This window comes from Aphanomyces invadans (genome assembly GCF_000520115.1).
Source record: "Aphanomyces invadans strain NJM9701 unplaced genomic scaffold supercont1.2, whole genome shotgun sequence".
Taxonomy (NCBI): Eukaryota; Oomycota; class Saprolegniomycetes; order Saprolegniales; family Verrucalvaceae; genus Aphanomyces; species Aphanomyces invadans.
In genome coordinates, this window is record NW_008580147.1 from 2893578 (window position 1) to 2904425 (window position 10848).

The window sequence follows — 10848 nt, forward strand, 5'->3', positions numbered from 1 at the left end:
CTCACGTCGATCAGTTGGACAGAGCTCGAAACAATTTCTATACCTTGGTGGTAATCGCAGTCGACACGTGCGTCTCGCTCAGCTCGAGCACGGTGGAATTCAACGCGTCGTCAAAGAACCCACGCCTCAGCAGCGCCACCAACGCCCCAAGCAAGTCAATCGTGGCCTGGTTTCAAGGTTAAGATTGGAAAGCTGCAGTGACGCACCAAGTGGTCCTCGCTGCTCATCGACGTCGACAGCTTCATCGCGTAGTCGAACAAGCGCCATGAAATGGCCAACGGTAGCACGTCATGTACCGCCGCTAGTGACGTCATGACAGAGTGAAACATGGCGCCCGATCCCCAACGCAAATGATCCAAGAATACCATCATCTGCCGATACCGTATCGACGGCCGTGAGCTCGCCGTGGCCTGTACACACTTGCTCCAACGCTTGGCAGTACTGAAACCGAGACATGGCGGCGGTGGGTTCCTTCTCGGGCATGCCACAGTGCGGTCATATGCACAGCAGTAGAGCTTTTCACGTACATGGCGCAACACACACAGCAGCACCACAGCCTTGACAAGCCGCTGCATTCGGTGCACTTCGTCCATGTCTTCCACGAGCGGCTACTCCACAAGTCACAACGATCCTCGATATCACGGACGGGTGGGTACCTCAGTCGCATACCAGGCGAGAACGGCAACGACCGATAAATTGTGGACCATCGGGACTGCCACCACGGCCTTCAGCCCGGCTTTTCGCGCATGCGGGACAAAGAAGAATTTGCTTTGGCTCGTTGTGTGCAAGCTCGCAATCCATTCTGGCTGCTGACCACTAGTAGGGTCGCTCAGTCTCATCCAGCGGCCAAGACGGCTCACCTGTACACGCGTCCCGCCAGGTCATGCCCTGGATCCAACAGCATCATCCCTCTTGCTCTCCGAAACTGCGTCAACGATTTGAACAACCTGCACGACGACCAAATACGACAGCTACAAAAAGCATTTTGTGCGGAATTACGTACGTGCTGTCGTTTGAGATGCCAACAGGACGGCACCACACGTTGTGTAGGGCCAGCTCGCATCCATTGCCTTCGCCCGTGATCGGGACAAAAACTTCACCGACTAGCCACTTGTTTTTCTACATCACGTCTTCGATTACAATCCATTCCCTCTGCGCAATGTGGTTGCCCATGTGGCCGGATGGACTACAGAGATGGGGTTCGGTACCCGACACACACAGCGCAAGACGTGCTCGAACGCCTTGTTGAGGATCCCCGCTTCCAAACCGTGCGGGTTTGAGGCCTTTGCTAAATTGTCTGCGTCGATGCCGAGCCCGTGCTCTGTGGCTTGGTGGTCCCGAAGGAACCTGCAAAGCAAGCGTGAGCGGATGCAGGGGGGACTACGGCATACGTTGCCACGGCAGTGTGCGCAAAATGCATGGCTTCCGACAGGGGTGAGTTGCCCCATCGATCGAGCAAATTGACGTTGGCTCCAATCTCCACGAGAAACTGAACGATCGCGAGGTGGCCCTCGCTGGCAGCCACGTGCAACAACGACCTAGTGGAATCATGCATTCAACCGGTTGCAGCGCACGGGAGGCCCGAGGCGGCGTACCTGGCGTCGTAGTCTTGAACGTCAGGGTGAACAAGGTGAGGCACCAACTGCTCAAGACGAGGCAAGTTGTTGTGTTGGATGGCGGCAAACGCAAGGGGGATGTCGGACGTGGCCAGCGCCTCCGTCTGCAATGGAGAAGCTGTGAAGATGTGTCGACGGAAGAGGCTAAGTGCGTTGGACGCGTTCATCTCGACGGCAATCGACATGGGTGTTCGGCCTTCATGATCCACCACGTCGACAGCCGCCCCAGCCGACAGCAAGAGTTCGATTGCATTCATTTGCTCTTTCTCGACAGCGACGTGCAGCGCCGTGCGACCTAAACTGTCCACAACATTAAGCGACAGGCCATCCAGCCACGCGCGTTTGAGCGCGTCAGTGTCGCCAGCAGCAATCTACGTGGAATTGTGTAGCGTTTGGTGTCACCGTGGCGGGATGGTCCATAGGCTCACCGCGGCAAAAACCTGCTGGATCTCCTCCATGCTCTTGCGTCTTGTAGGGTCGAACGAATCGTTGTGACTTCCGCAACGTCGAAATGGAGATGTCGACGTGTCGGCGAAAAGGATTGCCCGGATATGAGTCGACATCAAAGACGCCACGACAGCATCCTTTGCACAATCTAGCGGCGTCACACCCCATCGATCTTTCGCACGACAATTCGCGCCTGCTTGAATCAAAAGTTTCACCGCCTCAGCATTGCCGTCACTCGCTGCAATGTGCAATGGCGTCCTGTGCATGACGTTGTCGACGTGTGTGTCTTCATCCAAGTTGTGCTTCCTTACCGTCGATCGTAGTCTGCGAGGTTCACATCCCTGCCTTCCTGCAATAGCCGCCGAAGCATGTCTACGTTGCCTGAACCTGCAGCCCAGCACAGCGCCGTAGTGTCCCGAAGCCGCGTCGGCAACTCGTCCATTCCGCTTGTCTTTGGTGCGCTCTGTGTGCGATCGGCCCTTTCTCCACGTTTGTATCCGGATATTTCTACTTTTCCGGATATCTGATGACCGCAGTTTCCAAGAGGCAGAGAAAGGTATGGTCAAGGTGCTGCTGAGTGGAGACGTCGGCAGCCACTGGGACGCTTTGCACGCCCGAGTAGAGAAGCTGCATGCTTCTACTCATGGACCCTTCGACGTGGTGCTATGTGCTGGATTCAGCGATCTCTCAGTCAGCTCCATTCCTGCGTGGCCGCTGCCTGTCTACGTATTGGGAACAATCACCGACACCGACGATCAGCCAAAATGGACCTCAACCAACCTGCATGTTGTGTCAGAAAACAGCGTTGTCATGATCTCTGGTTTGCACGTGGCGTTTCTGGCCGACCCCTCGGCTGTCCACAGCTTTCGCAGTGCCCTGACTGCTCAGCCCATTGATATTTTGATCTCCACCGACTATCCTCAAGGGTACTCAGCTGCCGTTCGACGCAAGATCTAACTTCGTTGCGACAGATTTGAACGGTTAGTGTCTCTGGAGCAAGTGCCACCGCCACTCCAACACGTTGGCCTCCAAGTGAGTCGCACACACGCATGCCCATGGGTCTCAATAGCTGTTAGAGTGTTGCGGAAGCCGCGGAAATCGCTGTCCCTCGCTATCACATTGCAGCAACGCATGGATTGTTCTACCAGCGCCTGCCGTACGTCACAAGCCACGGCGCCACGCGGCACGTCACTCGATTCATCGGACTCGGTCAAGTGGGGGCTTCTCCCGACAAGGACAAAAAGTGGATGCATGCTCTGAACCTCGACGTAGCGGCATCCTACAATGATAGTTGTTTCATACTTGGTGTAGGTTTTGGCTCCAGGAAGTGCGGTGGACATCCCGGCTGGCACGACGCAAAGTCCATACGGCGCGACCAAGCGGCCGCTGCAGAACAACATTGCCTTCCAACCACGAAAGCGATCTGGCTTGTCGGCTGAAAAGGCGCACGAGTTGATGCAGCAGAGCGGGCAGCACGCTACCAAGCACTCCTTCTACGACCACACACAACACGCACGCCTTCCCAATCGCCAAGAGTGCTGGTTCTGTTTGTCGACTCCAACGGTTGAGATGCATCTAATTGTCAGGTACTGGCGTTGGTGTTGGAAACGTCTCCATCGACGTGGCGCGTTGGTAGCATTGGGAACGAGGCGTATTTGGCCATTCCAAAGGGCCCCATCGTCCCAGACCATGCGCTTATCGTGCCTATTCAACACACGGCCTCGATGCTATCCATTAGTGCAGCTGCACGCGCCGAGGTGAATCAATTCAAAGCCGCGCTCAAGGCGTATGTGAATTCTGGTTGCATTGAGCGATCGTTCTCAAGGACTGGTGCAGATTTTACGCTTCCCAAGGCAAAGCCATGATCGTGCTGGATCGCAACGTGACAACTATGGGTGCAGCCCATGGCCACTTGCAAGTGATTCCGGTTCCCGCTGCCCTCGGTATGCCGCGTTCCCTCGATGAGCTGGCTGCCCATTTCTCACTCACTCGCGGGGCTAGCTCCGTCCGTGGTCGACGCTTTTCACGAAGAAGGCAAAAAGTACAACGTGAATTTTTCTCACCTGGCAGACGAAGCCGAGATTGAAGAACCCGAGTACTTGCTTGTGGAATGCCCTGGCGCGGACGAGACCGCATCTCCTCAACGTCTGCTGCATGCTGTGAAAGGCAAGCACTACATGCAGTTTGGTCGAGATGCAGTCGCGGCGTTGCTGAAAGTGCCGCGTCGGGGCAATTGGAAGGTACGTTTGGCACCCGGTTGAAGATGCCATGGCTAATGGACGGCTAGTATTGCGTCGTGCCAAAAGACCAAGAAGAAAAGATGGCCCAAGCATTCAAGGCCGCGTTCGCTCCGTTTGATTTTTCCCTTGCCCTGGAATAATACAGAAATCGACGACACCGTACTTGAGTGGACGCCCTTTGACGTGTTTGTCGAATAGTTGTAGCATGAAGGACTGCATGGCAACACCAACACAGGTACTCACGCATTCGTCAAATATTCAACCATGGACTTGAGGCCCACACTAGAGGCTGGAAAGAGCAGTTGGAGTTGTCAGGATATCGCCGTGCGATGTGCGTTGGGTTTCCTACATGCCACCCCACGGTCCTGTTGAGTTTTTTTTTCAAGAGAGCGAACGTACTTGGCTTTCCATGGACTGGGCCCGAAGTACTCGGCGGATCTTCATCGGGTCATCATTCAACCGAATTTCTTGCTATTCCAAAGAAACATGGATGAAATGTGCAGTGGCAGGTGAAATCAGAGCGACGCACGTTGCGAAAGTCATCCAGGTGGTCGTATATCCCCAAGAGTGCGGAAAAGAACCGGTCGTGATGCGCATGTTGAAGCATCAAGCAGCACGTGGAAAACGGGACTTTGCCCACTTTGTTCTTGTCCATGTAGCGGAAGATCAGCCCCGATCGCTTCTCGAGCTCCGCCGGCTCCTTGGACATCCATTCGGCCAAAAATCGGACGAGCGCATGTTCGTGAAGGTGGTCGGTGTGGTCCAAGTCGTACTTGTCGTACACACAACGGAGCTCGCTGATGTAGTTGAACACGGTCGAGTTGGCCGTCCGCTGCGACGTGAGCTCCCGAATTTGCTTCAATCGCAAATACGATGGGTTCGAGATCGCCGCGGGGGTTTTGTCCAGTTGCAGCACCAAGTACCTTCGAACATCGTAAAGATACAATAGAAAACCTACGAGAATGAGAGACACACCGGAGTCCAAACCCAATATGCTCCAACGCAATGAAAATGAGCACTTGGTGCTTGAACCATGACTTCTCAAGCATGCCCCTGCAGTTGGCACTCGATCGAGCGAGGCCGACTTCAATGCTTTGGAACGGCACCATCGACGCATTGTCAAAGGTGAAATCGCAGTGGTTGTCGTCGCTCAAGCTCACATACGCTCCGAAATGATACCTGCGTTGGCTCAGGCATCGAGTTCTCAGACAGACTTAACGTACATGACGAGTAAAATCGACACAATCGTGATGGCCATCACGTTGGCGTAATGGAGCACTGTTGCCCACTCCCCAATCGACACCTACAGCCATTTTCAACGTCAAGCACCCTGGGAAGACACCTGTAAGTGGACCACATACATCGCGGCGGGGCATGGGGCGGCGATGTCCAAACAGCAATCGAAACGCATCTCCTCGCACCTAGAAGGAATCCGTCAGACAAGTGCCGTGCGTGTGGACTACCTCGAGCACGTTGTTGCAAAAGGCAGGGAATGGAAGGAGTGGCCAAACGACTGTAAACATGAGGATGTATGAAAATTGGATACAAGCGTCCAAGTAATCGGAGCTCGTGTCGAAAACGGGAAGCTTCGATTCAGCCAAAATCTAGGGAAGGGAGGGTAGGCCACCCGCTTGAAACGACTTCCAAGACCTACTTGATACGCTGTATACTCGTTCGAGTCGTCCGAATAGCCCAAGACGGGCACAAAGAACCGCGTCGTGCGGGACACTTCGTCGGCGAGTTTGTGCGCTGCCATGTTTGTCTCCATGCGGTGTTTGCGTTTCCGGGCCTTGCGCTGCTTGTTGCACTACCACATGACTGTGTTGGTGGAATGGGACGGGTTATTTCAGGATACGTACATCAAGACTCGAAAACCACGATGAAGTCCAGTTCCGGCACGACATGGGCTTTCCCTTGATGATGCGGATCACATAGGGCAGCCATGTTTCCAGCACCATGTTCAGGAGTTGCGTGACCACGAGTGGCGTGACGAAGAGCGTGTCCAGCGTCAGCAGCGTTGGGTTCCATTGGTACGCAATCGCCCAATCCAGCTTTAAATACGCATACACGTCATTCACTTTGTCGCCGTATGGAAGGTATAAGAACGCGAGCGCGAGAAACCAAAAAAACCAGTTGCTCCAGACAAAGACAAACTTGCGATGGATCAACCCTGCCACAGAAATACCCCCCATGAAATAAAAAGACGACCCAGGGTAGCGACGCAGGTATCGTACGGTTTTCAAACTCGGACTTCTTCCGAATGTTTTCCCACAACACAAACTTGGACGAGAACCAGTTGAAGAGCTCGTAGAACACCGTGTCAATGAGCAAGCCCAAGATCACGCCCTAGTTCCAAGGTCCATTCGTTTCCAGCGATCTCACATGCGGTCGTTCAACAGACCTGGCACAGAATGTACGCCCACCGATCCGTGCCAACCGTTGAAGTGGGCGACGTAAAGCAGTTGATAAACTGGTGACAGTTCTGTTTCGCGGCGCACTGCTGGCTGTCGCACGTCGGGGCGAGTTTCGACCACACGTACCACTACAGCATATCTGCCGTGAGTGGACATGTCTCTTCTCCGAGAGGGTGATCCAACTCACCTGGAGGAACGGCATCAGCACGATGCACTGGATGATGGAGCTGAGCGCGACGAAGAACAGCATGGTGACCCGGATGAGGCGTTTCTTGGACTTCTTGATCTGTTTTTCCATTTCGTGCGTGATTTCGTTTTTGACCCAGACGTATTCAAATTTCGGGTTTTCGTCGTTGCGTTCGAACACCGTGTCTTTGTAATTGACCAAGTTCCATTTCTCTGTCAACGTCCGCGTCTCGCGCTCCCACACGAGCAGCATCGCCGGAGCCCACAGACTCACCACGCCGAATCCGAGCACGGCCAGACCAAGCAAGTAGTAGTTCCACACGTATCCCGACACGAATCTACTCGAGTGAGCCACCGACGTGACTCGACCGACTGCTGACGTACCGAAAACCCAAGTAATAGAGCACGCACACGACCATGAGTGGACCCAGCATTTTGCTGTAAATGTGCATGAACGCAAACAAGAACGCCACGCGCTCGCCAAAGTGCAGACGCAATTCTACGCCATTCGAACGGTGAGACCACGTCAAAAGACACTCTGCGTTTATACGTACCCTCGATGGCCCATCGCTCGGAGTTGCCTGCAGTCGCCTTGCTAACGCGAAACTCGAACGTTTTCTTGCGATACTCGGCAAAAAACGAGTTGTTGAAGACGCGGTCGTGAAGAGGGAAGCACACGTCGACGACGTCCCAGCATGTGAGTTCTTGCTGATGCTCGATGGACTGAAAACAGGTCGTTGAGTCGACCTGACGACGATGATGGTAGCAATACCCAGTCGTCCTTGTCGTAGTCGCGAAACGCGTTGTGAATGATGTTGTGCGTCAACTGCAGCTCCAATGCAGGCGAGAAGCAAATATTCTTGACGCTCTCGACCGTTTCCATACCCAATCGAGCGTTAGCCTGCCCGCGCTTGATCGCGAGTTCGTCCTTTTCGCGTTTGAATTCTTGTAGCAACAAGTCGCTGTCCTATATAGACAGTCTCGCAAAGTCAGGATTCAGTCCGAGCTCCCCTTTGATTTCAACGCCAGTTTTGATACCTTGTACGGATCGATGAGCACGCAAATGTTGTTGGTTTGGTTGTACTTTTGGTTTTCGTGGGGAATGCTGTTGTCGTTGTCGAGCAGGATAACACCGAGACCCGCTTGGACTAGCCGCCGGAGGCACTTGAGATGCATGGCAGCCACTTGATCGGCCAAGCGATGCCGCGTTGCCTTCATTTGCTTTCCAGGGAATCGCTCGCGCAACATGTCCTTGACTTGGTATGTATTTTTCAGCACGATCGCAAACGTGTACCTGTGCATCACCGCATGAGCATGATGGGATTCGAAGCAAGAGCGATGTACTTTACGAACCGTTGGGTCTCTGGAATCGAAACACTTGGTACATTGAGTTCGTGAAATGGAGCATGACGTTTCTCCTTGACGTTGGCGCCTTTCTCGGATAAATCGATGCCACGACCAGAAAACACGATACAATCCTGGAGTTCGGTCACGACAGGACCGGCACCCCCACGTTCTTTCGAAGGCCCGAACGATGAAGTGTCCGAACCAATACCTGCATAGGAACACCATGCTTGAGTGCTCATGCAGGAACAAACGTCGCTTGAGTGACACGTACGTGATCGTGTTGTCCGTTGGTTTGACCCTCCTGACGTAAATCCACGTGATGGCGGTCTCACGCGTAGATTGCTCGCGGATGGACTCGTCACCATGGCATACGAGCCTTCCGCAGCGGATTCCGATCTTTCCAGGTCTCGATCTTCTTGAACGTTTCCAGGCCTGGGGACAACAGATGATGCTGCGATGCCAGACTGCATTGTGCTTGCTTGTAAGCGGTGTGATCCGCGTCCTTGGAGCCCTTCTCGGCGTGAGATGGACGTGTCTCGTCTGCGATCTTTCGCGGCCCACCGACGCGTCAGAGAGTCGGTCGGGGAGAAGCCGGATTTTGATTCAATCGATATCTTGAGTTCAATATGGTCGACATCGTCCAGAAAAAACGATGAGACACGGGGACATTTCCCAAATCAACTCTGCAATGCCCTTGAACTCTTTCAAGAGGATCGCCCGATCCCCTTCATCCAGATGTAGATGTCTCCACAGCCACCACATGTCGTACGTGGGTGCAATGTAGCTAACCGGTGACATGTACATGTTCGGCGGCTCGCGCGTGGTGCGACACGAGATCGCTTCATGGTGCGATGGCTGCCAAGAACATCCTTCCCAGAGGGGAAATTCCTTGGACAGTTCCACATTCGACTGGGCAACGGACGACGGGAACGCCGGTTTCCCAACCACATTAATAGGGACTTTTCCCACTGAATACATATTGCATTTGTGTATGGGATACTCGTCCCATCCTGTGTCGATCATGATGACCGATCGCCGACGCCGTCGTTGTCGACAAACTTCCACCCGACAGACCGCAGGTACCCAAAGACGAGGGGGTCAGGGCGGCCCGAGGTCGACACATTAAAAGATATCAGCTTGGTGGACCCGTCCTCGGACTTTGCTGCCACGTCGCAATTCAAATCCGCGGTAGGGGACACTTCCTGGGTCGATTCACGGGCCTCTGCATGACACACGATGGGGTACGCGATTTCGAGCCCTGTAAAACAGATGACGGCTGGTTCATGAACGTGCAGCTGTGTCGTAGTACCATGTCTTTCGATGGCCGTCGAGGCGGCGGAAAGGAGCCACAGGGGGGTCAGCCGTGGAACGGGTGGAGCCCACCATCCCTTCGACGTTAGGTTCTCAATGTCCACCGCTCCTCCCTAGTCAAGGATTGCACATCACGACTGCAAGATGTCATCACGTACGAGATCAAACTGCGCCAAGCGCTCGTGGGAGCACGAGAGCCGAATCGTCGATGCTTGTTTCGCATCGCCACCGTCTTTTGTCGAGTGCATTACGTTGGCATCAACGGGATTGGATGGCCGAGCGAGAGGAATGGCGGACGAGGCTGGTACTTTATGGGGCACGACGAAGTAGAACGATGACTGCCACACGACCCCCACATCGTCGAACAAATCAGTTTGGACGGTGAACTCGATTCCTTCGCTCGTGAGCTTCTTGCCGATGAGGACCATCAAACACTGCATCGATCGCAATGAGAACCGGTCACTTGCGTTGTTTAGTTACATTCAGTTCTTCATCGACGCTCATTTGGCGGAGCTGGGTGATGTGGAGTCGCTTCCACGTGAGGTTGCCAACAGGACATGGAAAGTTCGAGTTCCCCAGCAGCTGCACGAGCAAGTACCCGCATATGACCTAGAGAGCCTGGTGAGCGCATCGAGAATAATCCCGACCATGCATGTACCTGTGGAAAGAGCAACGGGACCGTCTTGATGGTGTCAGAAGTCGACGTCGTACCGACGGACGCCTTGACGTTGGCAATTTCGGCGTCGAGAATGGTGAACTTGGTCTGGAGCACAATGCGAGGACAGGCGGCGAGGAGCCGATCTCTCGACGTCCATCCCATCCGAACGAACTTGGACAGCCAGCACCGGAACAGAAACTCTTTCGAGCCCCAGTCCAATGGACCAGGCAGCAAAGGGTATCTAATGGAGGACGGCGATGAAATGCATGCGATGCATGCATCGCTCGCTCGTCGTACTGTCGAAACGTCTCGTGGTCCCAAGTGGCAAACACGTAAAAGAACGGAAGGAGCAATGCCGTGGCAATCGCCGGGACGATCAGCCAGCCGGTGATGACGAACACTTCGCCTGTCATTCTGTGGTTTCTACAATAACAAGGTTGAGGAAGCATGCATCTTCCTCGGCAGTCCCGGCGGCGCACCTGCGATCGAGCTTCGTCCGCCAGAACGTTCAGTTGGGCTTCAATGTTCCCAGAGTGATGCTCGCGGCGATTTTGTAAAATAATAATCAATTAAATACTCAGTTCAAGTCAAATGATGAAATGGTATAAAATTCCCCCCTAAAAACTTCG

At 54.0% G+C, this 10848-nt stretch overlaps 3 protein-coding genes across 3 annotated transcripts; 1 reads left to right on the plus strand and 2 right to left on the minus strand.

Annotated features, from left to right (window-relative positions):
* Positions 1–37: 37 nt before the first annotated feature.
* H310_01716 (hypothetical protein) lies at positions 38–2505 on the minus strand (the record flags this gene model as incomplete). The annotated part of the gene is made up of 12 exons (XM_008864927.1): positions 38–166; positions 207–301; positions 366–474; positions 528–608; positions 657–816; positions 861–947; positions 1004–1119; positions 1209–1347; positions 1392–1538; positions 1596–1987; positions 2045–2321; positions 2375–2505. The coding sequence occupies 12 exons, from the start codon at positions 2503–2505 to the stop codon at positions 38–40; spliced, it is 1863 nt and encodes a 620-aa protein (XP_008863149.1).
* Positions 2506–2609: 104 nt separating this feature from the next.
* H310_01717 (hypothetical protein) lies at positions 2610–4479 on the plus strand. Its single transcript, XM_008864928.1, has 8 exons — positions 2610–2989; positions 3035–3095; positions 3140–3331; positions 3375–3649; positions 3700–3849; positions 3900–4006; positions 4065–4303; positions 4351–4479. The coding sequence occupies exons 1-8, from the start codon at positions 2622–2624 to the stop codon at positions 4441–4443; spliced, it is 1485 nt and encodes a 494-aa protein (XP_008863150.1). The 5' UTR covers positions 2610–2621; the 3' UTR covers positions 4444–4479.
* Positions 4480–4585: 106 nt separating this feature from the next.
* Positions 4586–10632, minus strand: H310_01718 (hypothetical protein; the record flags this gene model as incomplete). Its single annotated transcript, XM_008864929.1, has 24 exons — positions 4586–4648; positions 4703–4774; positions 4833–5226; positions 5279–5482; positions 5527–5606; positions 5665–5724; positions 5767–5907; positions 5958–6110; positions 6163–6473; positions 6538–6649; positions 6705–6845; positions 6905–7241; positions 7288–7402; positions 7458–7626; positions 7676–7870; positions 7942–8197; positions 8257–8458; positions 8502–8551; positions 9316–9508; positions 9560–9674; positions 9720–9995; positions 10042–10170; positions 10220–10460; positions 10517–10632. 24 exons carry the CDS (start codon positions 10630–10632, stop codon positions 4586–4588), a joined length of 4125 nt encoding a protein of 1374 aa, XP_008863151.1.
* Between the last annotated feature and the right edge of the window lie 216 nt (positions 10633–10848).